Source organism: Trypanosoma grayi, assembly GCF_000691245.1.
Source record: "Trypanosoma grayi strain ANR4 Tgr_68_V1, whole genome shotgun sequence".
NCBI classification, from domain to species: domain Eukaryota; phylum Euglenozoa; class Kinetoplastea; order Trypanosomatida; family Trypanosomatidae; genus Trypanosoma; species Trypanosoma grayi.
This window is the reverse complement of record NW_008825687.1, coordinates 14757-37968: the sequence shown is the minus strand read 5'-3', so window position 1 is coordinate 37968 and position 23212 is coordinate 14757. Positions and strand designations below refer to the sequence as shown.

At 53.6% G+C, this 23212-nt stretch overlaps 14 protein-coding genes across 14 annotated transcripts; all 14 read right to left on the bottom strand.

The window, feature by feature from the left end:
• Positions 1 to 436: 436 nt before the first annotated feature.
• On the bottom strand, positions 437 to 925 carry DQ04_00681200 (hypothetical protein; the record flags this gene model as incomplete). The annotated part of the gene is made up of 1 exon (XM_009309518.1): positions 437 to 925. The coding sequence occupies one exon, from the start codon at positions 923 to 925 to the stop codon at positions 437 to 439; it is 489 nt and encodes a 162-aa protein (XP_009307793.1).
• A 1318-nt stretch (positions 926 to 2243) lies between these two features.
• DQ04_00681190 (putative WD40 repeat protein) lies at positions 2244 to 4010 on the bottom strand (the record flags this gene model as incomplete). The annotated part of the gene is made up of 1 exon (XM_009309517.1): positions 2244 to 4010. One exon carries the CDS (start codon positions 4008 to 4010, stop codon positions 2244 to 2246), a length of 1767 nt encoding a protein of 588 aa, XP_009307792.1.
• A 432-nt stretch (positions 4011 to 4442) lies between these two features.
• DQ04_00681180 (hypothetical protein) lies at positions 4443 to 5471 on the bottom strand (the record flags this gene model as incomplete). Its single annotated transcript, XM_009309516.1, has 1 exon — positions 4443 to 5471. The coding sequence occupies one exon, from the start codon at positions 5469 to 5471 to the stop codon at positions 4443 to 4445; it is 1029 nt and encodes a 342-aa protein (XP_009307791.1).
• A 476-nt stretch (positions 5472 to 5947) lies between these two features.
• On the bottom strand, positions 5948 to 6799 carry DQ04_00681170 (hypothetical protein; the record flags this gene model as incomplete). Its single annotated transcript, XM_009309515.1, has 1 exon — positions 5948 to 6799. The coding sequence occupies one exon, from the start codon at positions 6797 to 6799 to the stop codon at positions 5948 to 5950; it is 852 nt and encodes a 283-aa protein (XP_009307790.1).
• Positions 6800 to 7346: 547 nt separating this feature from the next.
• Positions 7347 to 8186, bottom strand: DQ04_00681160 (putative serine peptidase, putative,serine peptidase, clan SC, family S9D; the record flags this gene model as incomplete). Its single annotated transcript, XM_009309514.1, has 1 exon — positions 7347 to 8186. One exon carries the CDS (start codon positions 8184 to 8186, stop codon positions 7347 to 7349), a length of 840 nt encoding a protein of 279 aa, XP_009307789.1.
• A 401-nt stretch (positions 8187 to 8587) lies between these two features.
• On the bottom strand, positions 8588 to 11425 carry DQ04_00681150 (putative DNA mismatch repair protein MSH2; the record flags this gene model as incomplete). The annotated part of the gene is made up of 1 exon (XM_009309513.1): positions 8588 to 11425. The coding sequence occupies one exon, from the start codon at positions 11423 to 11425 to the stop codon at positions 8588 to 8590; it is 2838 nt and encodes a 945-aa protein (XP_009307788.1).
• A 388-nt stretch (positions 11426 to 11813) lies between these two features.
• Positions 11814 to 12290, bottom strand: DQ04_00681140 (hypothetical protein; the record flags this gene model as incomplete). Its single annotated transcript, XM_009309512.1, has 1 exon — positions 11814 to 12290. The coding sequence occupies one exon, from the start codon at positions 12288 to 12290 to the stop codon at positions 11814 to 11816; it is 477 nt and encodes a 158-aa protein (XP_009307787.1).
• A 444-nt stretch (positions 12291 to 12734) lies between these two features.
• DQ04_00681130 (putative variant surface glycoprotein) lies at positions 12735 to 13034 on the bottom strand (the record flags this gene model as incomplete). Its single annotated transcript, XM_009309511.1, has 1 exon — positions 12735 to 13034. One exon carries the CDS (start codon positions 13032 to 13034, stop codon positions 12735 to 12737), a length of 300 nt encoding a protein of 99 aa, XP_009307786.1.
• Positions 13035 to 13430: 396 nt separating this feature from the next.
• DQ04_00681120 (hypothetical protein) lies at positions 13431 to 15716 on the bottom strand (the record flags this gene model as incomplete). The annotated part of the gene is made up of 1 exon (XM_009309510.1): positions 13431 to 15716. The coding sequence occupies one exon, from the start codon at positions 15714 to 15716 to the stop codon at positions 13431 to 13433; it is 2286 nt and encodes a 761-aa protein (XP_009307785.1).
• A 1052-nt stretch (positions 15717 to 16768) lies between these two features.
• On the bottom strand, positions 16769 to 17764 carry DQ04_00681110 (hypothetical protein; the record flags this gene model as incomplete). The annotated part of the gene is made up of 1 exon (XM_009309509.1): positions 16769 to 17764. One exon carries the CDS (start codon positions 17762 to 17764, stop codon positions 16769 to 16771), a length of 996 nt encoding a protein of 331 aa, XP_009307784.1.
• Positions 17765 to 17988: 224 nt separating this feature from the next.
• DQ04_00681100 (hypothetical protein) lies at positions 17989 to 18639 on the bottom strand (the record flags this gene model as incomplete). The annotated part of the gene is made up of 1 exon (XM_009309508.1): positions 17989 to 18639. The coding sequence occupies one exon, from the start codon at positions 18637 to 18639 to the stop codon at positions 17989 to 17991; it is 651 nt and encodes a 216-aa protein (XP_009307783.1).
• Positions 18640 to 18931: 292 nt separating this feature from the next.
• Positions 18932 to 20395, bottom strand: DQ04_00681090 (hypothetical protein; the record flags this gene model as incomplete). Its single annotated transcript, XM_009309507.1, has 1 exon — positions 18932 to 20395. One exon carries the CDS (start codon positions 20393 to 20395, stop codon positions 18932 to 18934), a length of 1464 nt encoding a protein of 487 aa, XP_009307782.1.
• Positions 20396 to 20695: 300 nt separating this feature from the next.
• Positions 20696 to 22429, bottom strand: DQ04_00681080 (putative calcium-binding tyrosine phosphorylation-regulated protein; the record flags this gene model as incomplete). Its single annotated transcript, XM_009309506.1, has 1 exon — positions 20696 to 22429. One exon carries the CDS (start codon positions 22427 to 22429, stop codon positions 20696 to 20698), a length of 1734 nt encoding a protein of 577 aa, XP_009307781.1.
• A 157-nt stretch (positions 22430 to 22586) lies between these two features.
• On the bottom strand, positions 22587 to 23009 carry DQ04_00681070 (putative flagellar antigen; the record flags this gene model as incomplete). Its single annotated transcript, XM_009309505.1, has 1 exon — positions 22587 to 23009. One exon carries the CDS (start codon positions 23007 to 23009, stop codon positions 22587 to 22589), a length of 423 nt encoding a protein of 140 aa, XP_009307780.1.
• Between the last annotated feature and the right edge of the window lie 203 nt (positions 23010 to 23212).

Here is a 23212-nt window from a genome sequence, read left to right as displayed (position 1 = left end):
CCAGCTTGATAGCGACGATGCGTGCGGTTCAACTTGAAAGGCGCCATGCGCCATAAGTGGAGACAGTGCCGAGCATGAGTGTGCTAAGGCCCCCTTTTTTTGCGTTTAACGAGGTCCAAGTGGCAGTGCGTGCCGCTTGCCGAGGCTACGGCTGCATTTTGCACAGCGTCATCGCCGTTCCCAAGCGAACTGCCATCGCCGTTGGGAAAAAAAATGTGCCCCCGCGCATCGCATACGTGGAGGCCCTTCTGTCATGCGAAAATGCGTAGCATTCGCAGGGGTGTGGGCACGCCTTTTTCATTTCCATCGCATGCATACCGCGCCTTTGGCCTGAACAGTGGGCCCCCCTTGGTGACGCCAGCCGCGCCCCATCTTGACACCAGGAATAGATACCCCCCGTATTGCCGAGGGGGGTCAGGCGTTGGCAACGTTCGCTTCATGGAGAACTTTGCGTTGGCACGCCCACGGCATCGCCCGGTTTGAGGGCCAGCCGCGACCCGCTGGGACGCAGTGTTGTTCCTCGTCGGCCTTGGGGCGCGTGTGCTTCGCCGGCTGTGCTGGAGGAATGGCGATCCACACGAAATTCAGGCACCCTGACGGACCCCATCGGGCGACGCAGGTGCCAGACAAAGCCACACTGAGCCCCGCCAAGTAAGAGAAGGAGAACGCTCCCTCTCCAAAGACTGCCGCGGTGACATGGGAAGCCCTCGATAAAACAAGAGAGAGCTGACCCTTCAGCACCGGAGCGGCGGAAGGCAAAACAATGCATGAAATACTTAAAATGGTTCGCCCAAGTAGACTCCAGTAATGTCGCACTGAAGAAGATTCCCGGAGACAAAAGGAATGCCCACCAATGGGAAACACCGGAGGCCACAGGATGATATTCCTGTGAATATGCCCCTCGCTGGCTTTGTATGCCCGACATGTGGGCACCCTCCCGATGCCGCGGTAAAAATTGGCCCACAAGACGCTACATGGTTAGACAAGGTAAGTGGGGGCCCGAGCTGCCTCGCCCTAAAGAGTATCTTATGTCACTTTGCTGGGGAGAGGGGCAATGCGAAGAAGCTGTTCTCTTCCCAAAAAAAAAATAATCCCCAGCACCTTCTTGCAGTAGAAAGGCATTGTGCCCAGCGACCTTCCCATGCGGATACGGCGTCTACCATGAAGAACCGGGGGCAGTACATCTCCACCCTATTTGCTTCATTAGTTGATCGTTTCCATGTTGTACACAACATCAAAATGCACCGTCCATCCACAGTGCTTTACCCAAGTCTGGGCCCAGAAGGCCTGTGGGACCCCCCTCCCCCCGGGCGTGGGGGGAGGAACGGCCTCCCGAATCCTTCAACACACGGTTTCCCCCACAGGAGAGGCAGCAACTCTACGTATAGCAAAATGCAACAGCAAGCAAACCGACAATAAAAACACTGAAACAAAGGGCCTCTATTTTACATCATCGATAAACAGCGATTAAAGTGTCCCACGGTGACGGCTGGTAGAACGGGGTCGTCGACGAGAGTCGGAAAAAGACGAAGAAAACAAGGTCTCATCACTACATCAGGTAATGCTGATAAGTGGCGCAGTGGCCATGCGACGATGTGGTAAACAGTCTCTAGTCACAGTTTCTATGATATGCGGTGCTGTTTGGTAGTGTGGCCTCGTTAACCGTTGATCTGTGCGAAAAATGATTGCCTTCAGCGAAGAGCATAAGATTTCTCTAATGATCAAAGCGAGTGAAACTTGGCGCCTGTTGTTCCATGTACTGTTAAGTGCACATCAAAGATACTAAAGAAGATGATGATAATCTGAAGAGAGGAAAGAGAGACTCAGTGGTGTGTACGAGTATATGGCATTTAACAGGTGTGAATAGGTTTCAATGTTGCATAATTGTCCATGGGATTTACAGCATGTGAAGGCTCCCGTAACCATATAATTTTCTTTTCTTGCGGCTTCGTCGGCTGTTCTTTGTTTCTGTGGAGTTCCCATCAAGTGTGGGGCGTAAGTCAATAACAAGGGTTAGGGGATGCATTTATAAATATCTTTGCGAAGGCTGTACAATTGATGGGTGAAGTTGAACTGAGTATCTAATAGAGTGCACAAACTTAACAAATGGAAGTGGTGCGGAGATTCAACGCACATGAACGAAACAGATGAAAAAAAAAATGATATCTCGTATTGGCTACGGTACAAATGTCCACATACATTGGGGGGACTGGAATGGTAATGCCTCTCTGTCATGAAGACGGCTATCGTAGCTCTTCCTCTAACAGCGAAACCGGCGGCGGCGGTGTGGCACTTTTTGTTCGCTGTGGCATCTTTGGTCCAAAAACACGCCAGAACTTGAGTGTTTCGTCCTGCGCGGCGCAGATACGTTCCATATCTGGGGCCAGTGTGATGCAGGAAATGCCCGCGTCACAATTTGGCGAATTGAGTGTGCCGATAAGGTGGAACTTGGAGGCATTGCGTACCTGAATTTGCCCCTTCCCACGGTGCGATGTCGCCAGTTCGCCAACCCCAGGCGGCGATACGATGCCACTGATGGGATGAAGCGTGTTAATGGCACGCGTTATGTAGTGCGCGCCCATTCCGATCGCATCTTCCTCCCCGCGCGTGGCCGACGGAACATTTGTCATGGGCGCGTGTGTGTCCACGTAACACAGCATGCCGTCCTGTCCACCCGTGAACATCTTGCTGCGCTTGTCGGGGTTCCACAGGATAGTGTTGACGGCACCCTGGTGTACACGATCAAAGGTGTAGCGGGGGCAGCTGCTTCGCCGCGCGTCCCACACGCGAACGGCGCCGTTTGCAGACCCAGAGGCTAAATAAAACGGCTCCTCCGTGCAGTAGTGAAGAGAAGTGATGCCACTCGTGTGACCCTCGTAAACAGAGATTAGCGCGTGCTTAGCGCGGAGGTCAAATACATAGACGCCTCCACAATTTGTGCTGGTACCAATGGCGAGAAGCGGACCGTTTACTGCAAGATTCGTAAACTCAGCTTTGGAAGGGAGCCTCACTCGAACTGTTCGCAGAAACTCTTCCCGACGGCAGTCATAAATGGCAGTGGTCCCTTCGTCAAGAGCAGCAGCAACACAAGTACACCTATGTAACCAATGTACCGAGCGAATGCGCATGTGATCCTGCAGCTGGACAATTCTGGAAGCTTGCGCCGTTTCAGAGTTCCATCCATAAAGGGAGTTTTTTAAGCCAATAACAAGCTTGTTGTTGCTACCCCAGTGAAGGAGCTGTGCTGCATCCACTGGAAACTCTGGTGCGTCAAGCACACGCTCTGGATTTGTAAAAAGAACCCGCTGTGTTGTGGTCTTGTTGGGTTTGAGACGCTTCAGAAGTAATCCATTTCCAACTGGTGAGGACGTAAACAAAGAAGAGGTGAGCCCGCACCCCGATCTCGTGCTGCTGTTTGGCTCGCACGGCTTGCCGCCACCGTCACCACGCGATGGCACAGTACCATCACCACCACTCCTAGCGCTTACAGCTCTACCAACATTTAATGATCCTTTACGGCCACCAGCGGTGTCTGTGTTATCAAAGCGCAGCACCTCCCCACCAATTTTGCGATGTCTCTGCATGCTCTCGCTACTTAGCTGATCAGCGAGGACCTCGTTGTAGATGGACGTGACATAGGACGAATCGTCCGATACGAAGGACTCGGAAAAGGCGCTAGAGTACGATGTCGCGGTGGAATGTGGAATCGACATTCCCCCGGCGGTGCCGGCGCCACCTCCTCCAGCTGTTGTGACTGTGGTTGTTGTGGTTGTCGGTGTTGTGAGGTTGTAAGCTGAAACAGCCATGTCCATTCCCTCGCGTTGAGGTATGTGCCTCGACAAGCGGACGGGTGGGGCGTCATCATCGTCATCGAGAGATCGGACAAGTAGTTGCAAATTATTGGCGGATATTTCCTGCAGGGACATACTGCCGCCGACACGTGACCGCCGCTTACCAGAGGGGCGACCAGAGGGGGTCGAGTCTAGTTCTGCTAGTGCCCACTGCCGCATTCTGTTCCTCTTGAGGCGGCGCTCTCTTTTCTCCCCTCCACAATCCTTCTTTCTTCCTTAACTTTTGTTTCATCGTTGAAGTAACAATTGAAGTGAGAGGCACGATACAGGAGGTAGGGAGAGAAAAAACGAAAGTGAATATGAGCCCCCCCCCCACTCAAAAAAAAAGGGGAAATGGTCACCACCGCTCAGCGAGAGAAATTTCCAGCTTCTCACCAAAGACCTATCGTAAACCATACTTACTGCCCTGGTGTGGGCCGCCCTTCCTTTCCACTCTGAATCGCACTTTTGTGTTGTGGCCACGCCTGCCCCCAGTTGCGCCAAAAAAAAAAAATCCCGCGATTCGGCATCATTGCCACGTCCCCTTCTCCATCTACAGAAATGCACACACACAAACACATTCACACAAATAAGCTCACTCTTTGTTCGGTTTCAATACTCTCGCCGTTTGAAGCATTTGTCCTCACACTTCCTGTGGGGAGGGTCAATAGGGTTAAAAAGGTCTCCGTGGAGTGCATTCTGCCGCTCAGCAAGATGCAGGCACAAATGACGCATGAGATCGTACATATGCCCGTCGCTGCCCGGAGCCCGAAGCGACTCGGCAAAGAACGGGAATATATCCCAATAGTAATCAGGTGGCACAAAGAAACCGAGTCGTGCAAGTAGCACAACCGCAAGAACATCTCCTGATAACACAGAAACAAGCACGGGCTTGGCGGAATGGGTGAGCATATTCTTCACAGGGTGCACTGGCCGATCATCTCTGAACTCGAAGAAGTGCACAAACTGCTCGAACTGCGTGTGACGTTTTTTCCATCGTTTAGAGATCTCCGTGAAGATACGAGTGCGGTTGTCACGTACCCAGTCGAACTTTAGCATAGAGTTGAGGGCCTGCCATTCTTCATGGGCCGTGACGCTGGGGAGCGGGAGGTGGTACCCTTCCCCACATAGATACTGCCGGATGCGGTCCACCACGCTGGGGTGCCGCTCCGCCAGCGCGCGGAGCCGCAGCGAACTCTGCCGCGCCTCAAACACGAGCGCCAGCTGCAACAGCCCCCGCAAAACGTCACCCGACTGCAACAGCGCGGCACCGAGACGGCTGGAGGCCGCACGCCGCACGGCGCTGGCGACGAGATCGCGGATGCCGGCGCACGCCTCCGGGCCCTCCTGGCATTGAATGCAGCGAGGTGATTGGCCGCGGCCGGTGACACGCCGTTGCCCACTCTGCACGAGTGACACGACGTGCCCGACGTTAAGCAACTCGAGAGCGTGGGGGAGTTTTAGCAAGGCGGCAAAGTCAAGAGGAACTCGCAGCGTCGGCTGGACCTCTGTTAAGGGCGCGAAACAAATGCTATCAGCGACGCTCGGCTCTATCTCCTTCAGCATCGCACGGCTGTACGTGAGACGGTGGATTTGGGCACGCGCAAATGTCGGAATAAACGGTGACGCATCGGGATTCATGTGAAGATGCGCCTACGAGTCGAAGAGTAAATAGTCAAAAAAAACGATTAGGAAATAAAACCTCTGGCGCACTGAGACTAAACATGTATATGAAAGCGAACTGAATATAACAAACACTCCCCTACCCATTGAAACGACACACTTTCAGTCAGTGCACTTTGTAGACTGTACAATCATGACTCTCGGACAATTTGAACTGAACAAACAATCAATCAAAAAAGAAATTGCAGTCAAAAAATGAATGAGATGCAAGCCACAGCGGTGACAGTGGTTGAATGCAAACGAACCGAACTCCCTCTGCTATACATTGTGTGACGTCTCAAGCATGTGTTTCTTTTTTTTTAACCCAGAAGGAATCAAGGATTCTTTTTCTGCTAGTTGCAAAAGAGCATTCCACTTCACATGAAGCACCAAATGAAGGCCGCGGCTGCCAATATAGGGCACGGATCAGTAATTGTCTTCTGTCCCTCCCCATCTCAATGCGCTTTGCGCGCCACAACTTGATCCGGAAGAAAGCGCCTCTGCCGCACCCATGGCGGCTTGAAGGTGTACATAATATGCCCGTCGTCCGTAAGAATGTCCCAACCTTCATTAACCTTCCTCAAATCAAACGCTCGCACTGCTTCACTTCGCTTCAGTGATGCGTTCATGTATCGCATCACCGTTGTTGTGTTGCGCACTCTTTCGCGTTTAATATAGACCACAATGAGATCCTCGGCAGTGGATATGACCATCGGGTCAGTCTCCGGCCAGTCACGCGCAATGGTGCGGTACAGCGCGGCGACGCAGTCACCCAACATAAATCGCGTCGGTTTCTCTAATGCTCGCCCCCCACTCGGAATGAAGGGTCGTCCCAACCGTTTACTGTCACTGATGAATCGTTGTTGCCGCTCAATCTCACGTTGGCGATCGTACGGGTCTGACACCGGCTGGTACGCGGTATAGGGATCCTCGTAGCGATGATGGCGCATGTACGCGCTCGATGATGTCGACAGTGAATCTGTGCTGCACTCTCCTTCCTCGTCTTCCACTTCTTCCTCACGATCAAACATCATGTCCTCACGTGCTGTGCCCTCTTCATTCCGTTTGGGTGGTTCAGCGTGTCCGTGTGTATGCTCATCACCGTCGCCGAGGAGGACACCACGTGGCACCTCTGGCGTGCGACTCCCTCCAGACGCGGCCCGCAGCGGCGGAAGTGCAGATAAATGCACAAGAAAAGGGGGGTCGTGTCGGTCGTTGTTGCCGCTGCCGATGTTGTTGCCCCCTGATGGTGATGGAACACTGCGACTCACCTTAGCGCTCAATCGTCGAGTGTTGCGGGGAGGCATCCGCTGTACACTGTCCGTTTCCTCTCTTGTTTCAACGCACCCACAAAGCTGCTGTGCTTTCACTTTTTTGTTATTATTATTTCCGTCACCTTCCGGTCTCTTGAGTCTATTATATCGGAATTTTTTTTTTGCTCCCTCTACTCGTATTCTTGGGGCTGATCACACCACGCCCTTATCTCACTCCCCGACAGGCCCTTTATGACCGGAGTGAACAATCCAGCGACACGCGCCCGCCCCCTCCCACTCTCTAAACGTTTCCCTCCTCGCCTTAATCCCTGCACCGGAAATAAATAGACCAAATGAATGAACAACCACAACATGCAGTTTGCGAGCAACTCACAACAGGAATGCCGACCAGGAAAAGACAAAATATATAAATAAAAACATCAAAAGTCATGAAGAAGAAGCATACTGATGTGTGATGAAAACCGAAATTATGACCCACGAGCAAAAACTGACATTTTTTTTTGTTTTACGGGCATAGGCCAGGTTTGACAGCCCTCCTCCCCCCGAAATAACATAGAATAAGAAGCATTTCTTTGAATATTCACAGCTCAGATCTGGCTGCCTTTGAATTCCTGACTTTGCAGAGAAAGCGTTGAAGGCGGCGTGCAAGCTCACCCCGTTCTTCATACTCAATGTTATGCGTTCCAGTCTCAAACCACTCTGCTTCCACGAGCTGGTTGTTGCCATGGACCCTTTTCGTCTTCTCTATTGTTTCCAAAAGAGCTACTGAGCAGCGAAAGGGTACCACATTGTCCTTCTTCCCATGCATAATGAGCACAGGGCAGCCGCTGACCTCTTTAAGACATTCGATATTACAAAACATGTCCGGAAAATGAACCCATCTCAATACTGGTGACAGGAAGTCAAGCACCCCCAGACAAGAAGTGAAGGTGGAGAGCAGGACAAGGCCACCAATCTCCTTGTGATGCTTCTTCGCCAAGTAGCACGAAGGCCCGCCACCCATTGAGCGGCCCATGACGATGATGCGGTCTGGTTGGATCTTCAGTGTTTTTGTGACTTCAGTGTACATGGCCTCCGCGTCGTCATAGACGGTTTGTTCTGTTGGGCATTTTCCCTTTTCTGGCGCCTTGGAGGAGCCGTAGCCACAGTAGTCGTACGCGACGACGTCAACGCCCACCGCTCGGCTCAGCCACTTCAATTTCTCATGGCATGTATACAAGTCTTCTGCATTTCCGTGGCTGTAGAGTATTGTCAGAGGCTTATCTTCTGCACTGGCAGCAGAGGCCGCATCGTATTTTACGTACAAATAATAAATTTTCGCATTGCCTTCCCTCTTGACAACAGACAAACTGTCCCCTATCGGACTTGCCCGGGCCCAGTGCCCTGGACCGGGTGGCTGGAAGACGAAATAGCTCAACATGAAAAACTTCCAAAGGGAAAGAAAAAGAATAGGGGAAACAAAACAAATGCCGAGTATCACACGCGTCCATACGCATACGCATTTGCACATGCAAGTCCATGCGCACGCAATTACCTCATGTGACGCTTGCCTACACTGTATATTTAAAACGATGTCTCATTAAACCCCCCTCCCCCACTCTGCAGAGAGACACATAGAATCACCTACGCGCCATCTCATTCTTTTCACAAAGCGACATTTGTTCCGGGTTCGGGGGACATCGCATTCTCCTACTCTATGGGGCATATGTTCTCAGATGGATGTGCACTGAGAACAGTAACTCAAAAAAGAAAAAACAGCAAATAGTAATAAATATTAAAAAGGAAAAGAAATAACATGAATGCTTTTCTTTGTCCTTTCCTTTATGTCTCAAGGAGGGGTGTAATCAGCGGATCATGCATTATTTCCACACGGAGGCGCTGTCGCACCGCCTCACCCTGGTCATCTGCGGCCGTCCCGTCGAGTTCACGTATGCGTGCCGCGTACCGCGCAACTTTCTCCGCAACGTCTGCGGTAGCAGCCGTGAGAAGTGCGTGGGCCCGCTGGCGCCCCTCGTCCTGCTCGAAGTCCTCCAACTCTGTGGCCTTGCACTTCGCTGCCTGCACAACTTCATGGGGGAGGTTTGCCAGCTGAGCAACGTACAGCCCATAGCTGCGCCCGCAGGGGCCGGGCTCGAGCTTGTACGAGAAGCGCAGCGTCCCCTCGGCGGTGTTGACGTCCGCGCCAAAGTGGACGTTGCACACATTGGCATGGTTCTCTGCGAGCTGCGTCATCTCGTGGAAGTGTGTGGAGAAGAGCAGTGCGGCCCTCGCCTTGACTGCCACCTCCTGTGCGATTGCCCACGCGAGGCCAAAGCCGTCGTAGGTGGACGTGCCGCGGCCCAACTCATCCACGATAGCGAGAGAGTCACGCGTGGCGGCGGCAAGGATGGCAGCAGACTCCAACATTTCCACCATGAACGTTGATACGCCTTGCGCGAGGTGGTCCGTCGCGCCGACGCGGCACATGACGGCATCCCTCACAGTCAGATCGGCAGAGTCGGCAGGTACAAAACAACCGGCCTGTGCAAGCACAACGCATATACCAACACTGCGCATAAACGTGGATTTTCCGCCCATGTTAGGTCCTGTGATGATGAGGGCATTGACGTCATCCGACAACCGCACAGTGTTCGGCGTGTAGCTTGGTTGACGGATCTCAACAAGCGGGTGTCGGGCATTGACAATAGTGAGGATGTTGCTCTCACTGCCGTTTTTAGTGTTGCATTGGGCCTCTTCGGTTGGTGAAGGCCGAACTGTTGGACGGACCATAGATTGTGGGGAGTCCTTCACAACTAGAGCCCAAGCCACAAAAACATCCAGTGCCGCGATTAACTCCTTCGCGTCGTCGAGGACGGGCAAATACGTTACAACAGTGTCTACAAGCTTCTGCTTAAGGTCTTGCTGTCGTGCCTCATAATCCTTGCGAATGCCCTTATACTGTTCACTCAACGTGGAGAGTCTCTCCGACACGAACCGCACACCATCCTTGGAGGTACTAACTGTGATGAGCTCGTCGTTCGCACGCACCTGCTGGTCCTCCTTGCGCGAGACACGAAATACATATCCGTATGTGGTGTGGTACTCACACTTTAGCTGCTTCTCCGTCCACTCATACCTTTTCATTGTACTTTGGTGCTCTTTTTCAATGGACTTGGCAACCTCCCTCCGCTGCTCCTCCAGTGTGATGAGATCATCATCAAAGTTGGGGTTTATACGTGCAGTGTTTTCATCCGATAGGTCAACGGTGGCGCCAATGAGGGTTCGGAGGTTGGAGAGATGCTCGTTTATGTCCTCCAACGGAGCGATGTATTCGTCCATCAGCAGTTTACCATTTCGCCCACCCTGATGTGTGCGAAGCACCTGCACTGCCTGTGGGATAGTGTTGACAAAGGCTAAAATCGACTGCATGTCTTTCAGAGCAACCGTACGACGCTGCAGCTTGCGATTCAGACGGTCCATATCACTGCAACGCCGCAGGACTTGTGAGATGAGGGCGTCCCGTAGGATAGGGCTCTCCACCATCATCTCAACGAGGGAGAGACGTTGATTAATATCATCTGTATTGCGCAGCGGCTGTAGTAGCCATTGCCGCATCATACGGGACCCCATACCAGTTGTGCAACGGTTTAACCATGAGTAAACAGAGGTTGGGAGGGAGCCACGCACTTCTGGCTTCTGGTGAATAATGTGCAGCGCCTGAATTGCAGCCGCGTCCAGTTTCATGAACGTGGAAGGGATCGTGTGCTTCAGGTAGAAGGCACGGTGGTTCGTGGTGTCGAACGGGTCAATCATACTAGAGAGGAGATGCTGAAGCGCGTGCGATGCCAGGGGATACTGAGATAGAACTAGACGATCTTCCGGAACGCGGAGTATGTCGTCAAGTGCGCTAAGAGAGTTGCCCTTCACCACACCACCCTCGCGCTTCACCTCTTGTTGCCTCTGGTTCTGCGATGAGATGGCACCATCTCGTCCCAACTCGCGGTATGTAATGTTGGCCCGCTCACAGAGCTGCTTTACCGTGCGCAGCGACTCCTCCTGTCCGGCTGCTGTTGCCTTACCACTGCTATTGCCAACGTACAAGAGTTCTTTCAAGTTACACTGTGCCATCAGCGCGTCGAGGCTGCTCAGCTGCAACGTGTCAAGGTACTCCGCGTACGTCAATGTCCGCAGTGTGGTGTTTAACGCGGCAAATCCTACTCGCATGCCTTGTCCACCTGCTGCTACGCCCTTCCCAGTGCCATTGCTCTCCAGCACAATTGCTCCTGTTGCCATGAGCTGAATCTCCGCCTCCTCAAATGCGAATAGTGTTGCCTCAAAGTCTGTGATGTGCCCAGGTGAGCCACGCTGCACGCAGGCGTACGGCCCACTACCACCAGACGGCCGCTCGTAGTACTCGACACAGACGCCACGCCGCAGCAGGCAGTCGCGTATGACCTCCCTTGCAATGGTGTCCTTCACCACCACAACGTCCACGCCGCCCCAGTTCTTCAGAAGTGCGATGGATTTGATATACTCGCGCGCAATGACACCGGCCCACCATCCAAGCGCGTAGCAGCTGGGCATGGATCCGTTGCGAGCGAAGAAGCGCACGCAAGTCTTGTCATCGCCACCAGCGGCTGCGAAGGCCTGCAACACCGTCGCGTCGCGCTCATCACTCATTGGTTACCTCTTCCTTTAAGGACCAATAAAAGGTAAGAGGGGTGAGTGGTGGCACAACAAGTGAGGAAGAAGGGGAGTGAGGGTTGTTCGTTGTGTGGTGCAGCGCAACCGATATGCTCACTCACACATCCAGACAGAGATAGTGGCAATATGATGCAATGCAAAACAACAAAAAAAACTGCTCTCCTCTCCTCTCCTCTCACTCACACAACGGAGGCACACCAGGTGTGTCCATCATTGCGGAGTTAAAATAGCAGCAACTGCAAGCTCCCACACATGCACGAACCATCGATACGCAAAAATAACTTCTAAAATAAAAATACGACACATGACCAGTCATCCTTCAGCAGGAACAGCGGCAAAGACAAGTACAGGAGTATATTCGAAACTACGAAAGCCCTGACACGCACACTTGATTCAGCACCGATGCTGCAACTGCGACTGTGTGGCACTGCATGACCTCCAATACAGCGGGTGGAGCGCACGATGTGCCCAACAAGACACAATCCACATATGTTGTGCAGTGAAACACTTCTCCAGGCCTGACTGATGGGCATGATGTCTGCCATAACGTGAATGCAACACCGCCCACTGCCGTGTCGTTCCCCTGAGTGTTGCTTAATGGAGGCGGCAGTCGACGAATGGAGTACGTGGCAATCACCACAATGGCCACCACAGAGCCGGCGACGTACGCGGCCAGCAGCACTGCCGACCACCACGTGAGCTTGCCATGTTCTGCGAAGCTGCAGCAGTCTGTGGTCTCGACACTCGGTATTGCTGCATTCTCCACTGGCGTCACCATTGTGGAGGTGGAGGTGGCTTCACCACTGCCGGTGTCCTCGTCGTCCTTCAGTGGCTTACTCATATGATAGCAACGCGACTATATCCTTTTCTTCCCCCCTTCGATAAACCAAGGCAAGAATAGCAACACAAAATGAAAAACTTCACAGGTCCACCACCAACTAGACCACCACATTTTCAACCACAACCAAGCAATTCCCGCACCTCAATAAAGGGAGGAGTACCTTTTGCTTCGCCTTTACGTTAACTTACCAACACGCGGCCAACAGAGCTAATCACCACAGAACATGCATGAAGACACATCACAGGGAGAACACATATGTGAATACACAGAAGCAAACCGCCAACATGGAACGTGCCGATCTGCGCACGCGCAACCATCTCTTCCTTCTTTGCTCCCCCTCCCTCTCACTACCTTTTTTTTNGCTTTGTCCTTTGCCTATCAATTCCACCACGACTGCAGCAGGAAAGAGTGGTGCGCAGCAATCCCCTCTCCCTTGCCTCGGCTCTAAAACTCTTCCTCGTCTTCCTCCGCCGCCTCTCCCTCGCGCTCCGGCATCTGCAAGCCGAATATGGGCGTGCGCAGGACGGGGGACAGTGTGGGCAGCACTACTGAAGCGCCCTCCGCGACCGGATCACCGCTGAGCACGAGGAGGCTGAGTACCATTCCTGCCGCCACAGAGGGGATCCACCAGTTCAGCTTCGAGACCAACCAGTCTGCGCCGTGGTCGAAGAGGTGGCGCAGCCTCTGGTGGAAGTACATCTCATCCCAGTTCACCTGGGGCGCGGGCGGACGGCCGAACATCATTGTTGGAGCGGACTTGCTTACAATGCACAACACCTCTGCCCCCACACAGGCGACAGAGCAACAGCAAAGCGAAAAAAAGGAAGGGTGAGGAAGACGAGTGCAAGACAACGCAGGAATACCCCCCACAGCCACAGATATACACCGCTGCATGTTTGTTGTAAGAAGAGACAAACTGATGCCAATTACCGAATGGAAACAACACACCGTTCCTCTTGATTAGTGAATCACCCAAAACGAAGCGGCGAGGCCAAAAAAGCAAAAGAAACACCATAAGGCACAAAAAAAATATTTATAAGACAAAAGGTAAATAAATGCTCGACATGCTTCAAAAAGAAAAACACGGTAAAGTCGCCCTATCTGTCTGTTTGCAGACTCACCAAAGAAAAAAAAAAATGTCTATCGGCGTCCGAGCCCCTTACACCCCTCAGCCTCTGAGAGGCTAGCAGTAAGATGTTCGTGTAGTTGCTTCGCGAACTGAACGATATTGAACTGGTCGTCGGACGCTATCAGATCAAAAACGGATAGCTCCCCAATGAGGGAAACACCAGCTATGAACTTCAATGATGCATCGCAGAGTGCTATTGCCACCACGGCATCAACGAGTGCCGTAAAATCACCGTTCTCCGTTTTAGTCGCGGGGCAAACACATGCCACCAAATCTGTCAATTTGTTTCCATCGCGCTTGTATCGCCAAGGTGCTCTGCGACGAAGGAGCGCATGCGCGGAGGTGAGCTTCACCAAAGTGTTCATCATGCTCACGTCGGTCGCCTCAGCGCAAATAGCCTTGGCTGTGAGAAAAAACGTACGCAAAAGCTCAGAACATGCGGCAGAGAGTTGTGGAGTGAAAGGCTCTTCAACTGAAGGGGCCCGAGCCCACTCACGCCACACGTGCCACTGACTTGTGCAGTGCTTGACGAAATCGGTCATGCCGCTGTCCTGCGAACCACCACTGGTAGGCACCATCTCCAGCAGCATCTCAGCTTGCTCTTGCAGTGGGCGGAGGGATGATGGTGAGGCGTGAACAACAATATCCCCACGCTCTAAAAACTGAAACAGATGACGATGCTGCACCAACATTATCTCTTGTGTCACACCAATAAAAGCCCCTACGGCTTTGCAGCTCACTCTCTGACCACCTTCTCGCACGACGACGTGCTCGTGGTGCTCGAGAACACCTTGAAGGGCATGCAGCGCAGATGCCGGGACGGCATGCAGTGCGGGGGCAAAGAGGACTCGCTGGTACACCATGTTCAGCAGCCCCGCACGCACCGACTCGACACAGCTTCCCGCCTCGACACTCATCGGGAAAGCCACTTGCGAAGCCGGCGTGCGTGCATATGTTGGGAGAAGTGCTCCTTCCACACCGCGCACCAGGGGTATCACCATACCAGTTTCAGCGCCAAATTCCAACAGGAAGGTTTGCAAGACGGAAAGAGCATCTGTAGGACCAACTACGGAGGCCGCAATAGCGGAATCCGGCACCGCTGCAGACGTGAGGGAAATGCCAACAGCAGCCCATAGTGCTGTTGGGAGCAAAAAAACCTTTGAGGCTGCAAAGAACGCTTCCACTCGGCACACACCGTCTTGTTGGCGAAATCCACCTGTTGCCTTTGCTGAAGCGAAAGCCGCGGCTCCTGCCACACCCTTCCAGGAGCACTTGGCCTGACGAAGGGCGGTCACCTCATCTTCCCCGTTAACATCAAAGGCGCCATCGCCGTTTACACACAAGAAGGATGGGGATGTCGTATCAGCGGTTGCGGTCATAAACGGATCCTGCGACCACTGAGAGACAAATTTGGCCGTACGGGCAGCACGAGCTTCCAACACGAGCTGCACAGACGATGAGAGATCACCACGTTTGCTGTAAAGCATAGTACCCAGATCATTGCTAGCCGCCTCTAGCAGACCCACAACATGAACACGTTCCCCAATAACTGCCAACGCCCGCCTCTCGGACTGCGGCAGGAACGAGAGATCTATCCAGATCGGAGACTGCCCCATCACTCCATTACAGTTGGCAAGCAGTGGCTGCATCCCAATCATGGGCTCTGGCTCAATCGATTCACGGTGAAGGAAAAATATGCCTGTCACATGGCCAATAACCTCCATCCACTGCCCAGCTCCTATTGCAGCGTCTCCTGGCCGTTGGAGGGGCGAATATAATGGTTGGGTCATGAGGAAGCTAGGCAACGCACTTAATGCGCTACGCAGGGCCACTTTTACTGCACCAGAGCGCAACGCCTCCCTAAAAGCACGAGGCCACTGCACGATCCACGGACATATCGGGCATTCACCACCGTTCTCAGCGGAGTGCTGAGCGAACGAGTGCGCTGCCGTCAACATGTGATGACAGCCATCCTGCAACGCGCTACTTGGCCTTCCACGTGTCGTTGCGTCAGCCTCATTGCGCAGCCACCGTGTCAGCGCCTCACCCATGACGTCGTCGAGACGTCGCGGATGCTCCACGAGAAGCGTGCCGAGCGCTGGGCTCCGCGCTGAGACCTCCAAGGTGTGTAAGATCAGCCGTAGTGTGAGTGGGGCTTCACTCACCGCGCGGCCTTCTGCCGCCTCAGCTAGCTGCGAGAGCTCCGAAAGCAGCTGCCCTCGCATGCCTTCATCTTCCAGCAGAAGACGCCACACCGCGTCCTCTTTAAACTGACGTGGAGGCATTGGTGGCGGCATGAAGAGCTGAGCATGTTAAAGGAAATGCCACGAGAGAGAGAGAGAGAAGCTATATGGTAGAAAGCAGGAAAAGAATGAGACAACACTCCCACCAGACGCTCCTTTTGGAATGCGTTGCTCATTTCATGTGAAGTGAGGGAACATTGGTGGCAGCACCGTCATTTAACAAGGAGGCACTGCCAAGGAAAGGGAGAAAAAAAAGTACTCCTAAGAATCAAATAAGAATATTTGTGCCCCTTTGATTCTTAAATAACCCCAAAAGAGCCACACAAACCACGAGAAAGCAGTAGGAAGCAAAACAAAAGTAAAATGAGTTAGGACGATTTCCGCGAGCGCACCTGAGAGTGCAGTGTGGGTGTGTCTGTGGTCTATGAGAATGGAAATAGTAGCAGCAGTCAGGAACATTCTCGGCAAAAGGAATGCGCCAAGCATGGCGCCGTCAAACAGTCCACACACACCCACACGTATGCAGACAAATCAAGAATGGAAAAATAATACACCATCCAAACAAGAATCCTCCGGCAAATCGCGTAATCAATTAATCCGGCGGACTGCACGACCCCGCAGCGACGGGCCGCCGTCGGGGCCGCGGTCAGCTCGCGGACCCAAACACGCACGATGCTCACGCGGCGGCTTCGCGTCCTTCACAACGTCACACGCCTCCACCGCGACAGCCCAGACCTCCGCACGCTGGCGCGGGAGCAGCAGCAACATGAGAAGCCGAAAAACGAGGTACGCACACACACACACACACACACACACACAGAGAGAACAGCAGGGCTACTCGTGCGGTCGCGCCTAATGACAAAGTCCACCATCGTCATCCAGCCGATATGACGAACACCCAAACGCTTTAAGGGGCATACATAGCTAAGTGCTGAAGGAGAACAAAAAAAAAGACGTGCGGTGTAAAGAATGGGCCAATTCACATGTAAATAAGTGATCGTAAAAGCGGTTTCGTGCAACAACTCCCATTACCTTCTTTTTTTTTTAGTGCTTCTAATGTCTCTTCAACAATTCAGCACCAACGAATGCCAGCAGACCCAAATCCCTCAATTCCCGAGAATGCCGTCACAAGAGGATGGTGGAATGGGAATGTGGTGCCACCGAAGCTCTTCCACAAAGGATTGGTGGAGCCTCTTTTCCTTTGCGAGCAGGCGCACACCCTTCGGCTTGCTCTCATCACTGTTGCTGCTGAGGTGCGCCAGTTCATCGTATGCGCGGGCGACGACAACGTCCGTCAGCTGCGCCACACGCAGCTCTGTATCGTAGATTTGATGCCTTCCCGGGGTGACGTCGCGGGCGACAGCGGCAGTGGCAGTGGCTCCATCCGTACAGCGCGAAAACACACCGCACGGGAGGGAACAGGCACGCCGTGTCAGCTGCGTACTGTTGGCAGAAACGTCTTCCACATGACATGCATCGGACGACGTCATTGTCGTGGGAAGTCGTATCCACGCCCGCCGCGCCGCATAGAAAAAGCCGAGCAGCTGTTGCAGATCAGCAGACACCACTGACTCCTCCAACAAAGGCAGTCGCTGATGCAGCTCATACCTGAATAAATCCTGTCCACTTTGTACACGGTGAAGCTCATGTCGTGTGAGCACTGCTTTCTCACCCTGGCCACCTCTCTCTTCCACCTCCATCTGACACAATTTGTCCCAAAGCACAGCGGTGATTGCCAGCTCTGAGCACCGAAGGAGAGAAGGGAGCAGATACGCCCAGGTACAGGCGGCGTGGCAGTGCTGCTCTGCTCCCGCTCTGGAAATGTCAGGGAGGGCATGCAGCATCAATTTCCTGTAATGCAGCTGACCGCTTTCAGGAGAGGTGGCCTGACTGGCGTGCCGCAACCCACGCGCCACGCCGAGAGCGCGGTTGCCGTGCCGCTGGGACTCGGGGTTCATGTACAGCAAGTCACCCTTTCCCGCACCTCCGTGAACGCGGCGTGACGGACTCAGGCAGGCTGACAACGAGCAGCAGGCGGACGACGCAAACAGGGCTCCAGCGGGGAGACGGCGCCGTAGCCGCGCAGAGGCACCGGTCTGCATGCCCAGAAAGAAAAAAGGAACCCAGAACTGGATCCACCAACACCACGCGCAGCACCAGAAGGTTGAGGAGGAGAACCACAAAAGATAAAGAAAGAAAGAAAAGAAAGATGAAAAGACGTAAGCTCCCGCAAAGGCCAGCTTTTCTCACCCAACAGTCAAGTTAAACCAAGAACAAATATTCATGCTATGCCACAACACAACAACTCAGGCTGCTGTTCGATACCTCAGGAACGGGAGTATGTGTTCCTTGCGAAGTCATCCTCACGACTTCGCTCGAGTCGGTACCAATAATGATCCTTCTGTTGCTGCTGGTCTCGCGCCAAAATAGACCAATTACGCTCATTGTTGCGAATGTTCCAATGTGGTTCGCGAACATAGAGTTGTCCACTCGTCACCTTCATAGTCGTATTTCCATGCTTCTTTAATGACTCTTTTTCCTCATCAATGATGCGCTGCAACTCTGTTCGCTTCTCGGGATCTTCTGTCGTGACGAGAAGCCGCTCTATCTCCTCCACGCGTCCCATCACCGCCATGTTGTGTTTCCGCACCTCGTCACTAAGTGACTGCCTCTTCGCATCGGGAACACCCACTTGCCGCGACGTCGTTGTCGCTGCTACCGCCGCCGTATCTCCTTCTACCGCCGTTGCAAACGCAGGCCCCTGTCGGAGTTCGTACTCGAGGTGATTGTTGATGTTAGGTGACGGAATGCGGTTCTTGTGCGTCACGTTGACTTCGTACAGGACGGTACCCGCGGCCGCGGCAAACACGATGCCGCCGGCGCGGTACGGGTGTTCTCGCACCCACCGTGTCGTGCGGTAGAGCCACGCAGAGACCTCCTTCCCCAGGAAGGGGATCGGCACAACCTTCTCACGCATGTGGTAAAAGCCTTCGACTGCTTTCCGTCCTCTCGACCCACTCTTGTTTACCCCCTCCTCTTGTCTTTTACAACAAAAGTGCAAACAACAGAAAAGCAAAACAAGACGAAAAAAATAAAATAAAATAGATGTCCCGCGGACTACATATGCGCCGCAAGGGAAAACACTAAGGCACCGAAAACCAGCAGTTTTCAACACCCACCCCTTTTGCCATGTCATTACACAGGTGATTCAGGATGCACCTGGAGCCATCTGTGTCACCCCAACGCCATCTGAATTCCACAACAAATGACTACAGACTAGCGTCACAGCGTCCCTGCAGTCCCTGCGGCCGCGTCAAGTCTATCCCTTCACCATCCGTAATTTGCTTCCTCTCCCTTGGAGTAAGGAAGGTATAGGAGGGACGCACGCGACGCAGCTCCGCGTTGCATGCAGCAGGAAGTGCCTTTTCTGATGCTGCGGGCGAATTGCCCAGGCACTTCTTTACTCGGATAGCTTGCTGAAGGCGCAGCAGAATCCCTGCGTAGACAGCACAGCGGCAAGCCTCACCACCAAGTCCCAGGCCTTCGCAGCGACGTAGCTCATCCTCGAGGAAACACAGAGGAAGCCACAAAAAGCGCACACCATAGAGCATAGTTTCGGCATCTTCTTCAGTGCAATGACAACTTGAAGCAGTTGGTGCTGCAGCGGAGAGCCGTACAAACGACATCACTCGCGAAGACGGTGATTGCCCATCCGAATGGCGCTCATGATACATCTTACAGGCAGCAAATGCAATCCGATATGCCGGGATCTCAGACGGGAACTGCGTGCACTCCAAAACCACCTGGAGCACAGAAAATGGGAGGGGCGCCAGCATTTTGTACACATCGTCCCCACTATTTGAACCGAGAACAACAGATGTCGTGTGAACCTCTTTCACGACCCCAAAGGTATTGTACCCTTCATTCAGGCGCGTCACTAACAAAAAGGCATACTTCTCAAGTAAGTTACGACTCGTCATCCCTAGAGCTGACGCGACCAGCTCCTCACCAAACGTACTGGGGAGCTGTTCGCGGCAGTGCCAGCACTTTGCTCCTGGAAGGTTGTAGAAGGTTGTCAACAGATGTACAAGATCCACAACAGCATCTCCGGATGAGCCCACCGATGCGTCTATAGAATAGGTTCCTGCTTCCTTGTCTATTCTTTTCGTCGCTGCGGTGGTCTCACTCTTTCCTATTGGTACCACCTTATTCTCGACACTCGTCGCCGCTACCGATGCCCTACCCGGATGGGAAGCGAGCGCGCTACGCAGCGCCTCGCTGAGAGTCTCTATCTGTGTTTGCTGCCAGAGGAGAAGCCGCCCCCACTCAGCAACTTCGCTTTTCCCTGGGGAAGGCGGAGGGGGCGACGTTGAAGCGTCAGCAGAGGTCGGATGAGAATTTCGAGCAATGAGGTCACGCCTTAAGGAGCCAATTTGCTCTTGCAGCGCCACTAGGTGCTGCAACACGCCGTCGTTACTTAAATCAGTCTTTGCGGAGAGGGGATTAACTGGCGGAGGCGTAGGTGGCAGGTAGACAGGGACCGCTGCAATGTCGTATGGAGGCGGTACCTCACCACCAGCTGCCTTCACCTCGGCAGTTCTCGCTGTCGCTGCTGCAACAAGGGGCACACCGGAGGTTTCATAGCGCCTGTGTGGTCCTGCAAGACTGCTGCCAGTCACACCGCTGTTGTACTGGAAGATTTCCGCGTACGAGGGCGGTGGTGGTACCTCCATTGATACTCTAAAGGGTACCGACTCAGACTCGCTAGCGTGGAAGCCCTTTACTACCGTGTCACCTCTGTTCTTATTCGGTGTTTCGTTATAAGAAAAGAAAGAGCGAAAATGCAACTAGGCCTAGCTCCCACCAGGGGAAAAAAAATTAGACACCTCATTTCTCTTCATCCACCAAAATCAACATACTGGAAACAAGAAGACGCACTGGCCCATATACATTGCAAATAGCTTCATGTACGGTACATGTATCAGCTGAGGGTACTCACAGCACCCCTACCCCCCATCAACTGTTGCACCCGCCTAGATCTCTTCAGATGCATTTTGCTGCCCGACTGCTGGTTTATCTTCGGGCTCAGCATTTCCCGCGGCTGCCTCTGCTGGCACCTCCTCGGACTCAGCATTTCCTTCGGCTGCCTCTGCTGGCACCTCCTCGGACTCAGCATTTCCCTCGGCTGCCTCTGCTGGCACCTCCTCGGACCCAGCATTTCCCTCGGCTGCCTCTGCTGGCTCCTCCTCATACTCAGAATTTCCCTCGTCTGCCTCTGCTGGCTCCTCCTCGGACTCAGCATTTCCTTCGGCTGCCTCTGCTGGCTCCTCCTCGGTCTCAGAATTTCCCTCGTCTGCCTCTGCTGGCTCCTCCTCGGACCCAGCATTTCCCTCGGCTGCCTCTGCTGGCACCTCCTCGGACTCAGCATTTCCCTCGGCTGCCCCTGCTGGCACCTCCTCGGACCCAGCATTTCCCTCGGCTGCCTCTGCTGGCACCTCCTCGGTCTCAGAATTTCCTTCGGCTGCCTCTGCTGGCACCTCCTCATACTCAATATTTCCCTCGTCTGCCTCTGCTAGCACCTCCTCGGACTCAATATTTCCTTCGGCTGCATCTGCTGGCTCCTCCTCGGACTCAGCATTTCCCTCGGCTGCCTCTGCTGGCACCTCCTCGGACCCAGCATTTCCCTCGGCTGCATCTGCTGGCTCCTCGGACTCAGCATTTCCCTCGGCTGCCTCTGCTGGCTCCTCCTCGGACCCAGCATTTCCCTCGTCTGCCTCTGCTGGCTCCTCGGTCTCAGAATTTCCCGCGGCTGCCTCTGCTGGCTCCTCCTCGGACTCAATATTTCCTTCGGCTGCCTCTGCTGGCTCCTCCTCGGTCTCAGAATTTCCCACGTCTGCCTCTGCTGGCNCCTCCTCGGACTCAATATTTCCTTCGGCTGCATCTGCTGGCTCCTCCTCAGACTCAATATTTCCTTCGGCTGCATCTGCTGGCTCCTCGGTCTCAGCATTTCTCTCTGCTGGCACCTCCTCGTACTCAGCATTTTCCGCGGCTGCCTCTGATGGCTCCTCCTCGGACCCAGCATTTTCCGCGGCTGCCTCTGATGGCTCCTCCTCGGACTCAGCATTTCCTTCGGCTGCCCCTGCTGGCTCCTCCTCGGTCTCAGCATTTCTCTCTGCTGGCTCCTCCTCGGACTCAGCATTTCCTTCGGTTACCTCTGCCTCTCCAGCTACGTAAAGCGCTTCAGGTGGTTTTGACGTGTCGCCTGATTCCGATACATCCATTTGTCGAACCGTTAGAGGCACCTTTGCTTCATTTTCCGGGGCTCTTTCATGAGAGTGGATTTCCGTGATTGATGTGGACTTCCCCATTTGCTCCAGGATGTCAAGTCTATTCCTTGCCTCATACTTCTCCACCCTAGTTCGCACTCTTCTTTCATCGTCAGATATTCCCAGAAGTTTTTTCTCCTCGTAGAAAGTCTCACATAACCGACGGAACGCCTTACGCTCCTCCATTTGTTTCTCGAGGAAGCTGAAGTAGTGCTGTGAGTCTAGGGAGCTACGTTCCTCCATGTTTCGCTGAAACTGACGGTCAACGAGCCAACGACGCTCCGACACGCGCATGTCTCGTAGGAGACGCTGCAGCAATTCCTCTCGTTCCTTCCTCTGCTTGAGCAACGCTTCGCGTCGTTGGGCTCCCATGTCCTCAGAAGCTGCTGCCGCGGCCGCGGCAAGTGCTTTCTCTATTTGTGGAGTGAGTTCGCCGATCATCCGTGTGATACGGCGGAGTGTGCGTTCTCGTTCCGCTACCTCCCTTTCTCTGATGCGCGTCTCCACGTGTTCGTTCAGTGCAGCCTGCTCCTTGGCGTGCTCGTGCTCCGTGATGACATCTTGTAGGCGAGACGCACGCCAAAGTCGCATTCGCTCGTTAATGCTGGAAATCTCTTCCTCGACNGTGCTCCGTGATGACATCTTGTAGGCGAGACGCACGCCAAAGTCGCATTCGCTCGTTAATGCTGGAAATCTCTTCCTCGACAGAGGGAGTGTCGTTAACGACGTGACGTTGACTAAACAGCACGGAGTTAAGCACCGGACGACCAGCATCCGGAAGGGACTCGCTGACTTGTGTGTAGACAGTCATGTCGTGCAGCGCATCACTGACTATAAGCCCCTTTGCCACGTCCTCTGCTGCTGCTACGCCAGGATACACCGCCGGTCCCAATGGCTGCCGCACGACGGAGAGTGGGAAGTAGTCTGGCTTGGAAGGTTTTGGTGTGGCAGGCTTCTTCGGCTTCAGCGGCTGCCGCACGTCGGCCTTCTCCATCGCCGCCGGCGTCGTTGAGGGCAACATGCGCTGTTGTGGCTTGTGCGCCTTATTCTTGTTTTAAGTTTCTTGGGTGTTCTTCCGGTTGCGCTGCCTTCTTTTCCACGTATCTCAATACGCTGCTCGTCAAAGTGGGTACGGGAAGGAGTGATTCTAGGTAAAGGAGGGAATGGGAGGATTGAGTGATAGCGAGATGAATACGTAGCCATGCACATGCACATACCCAGATA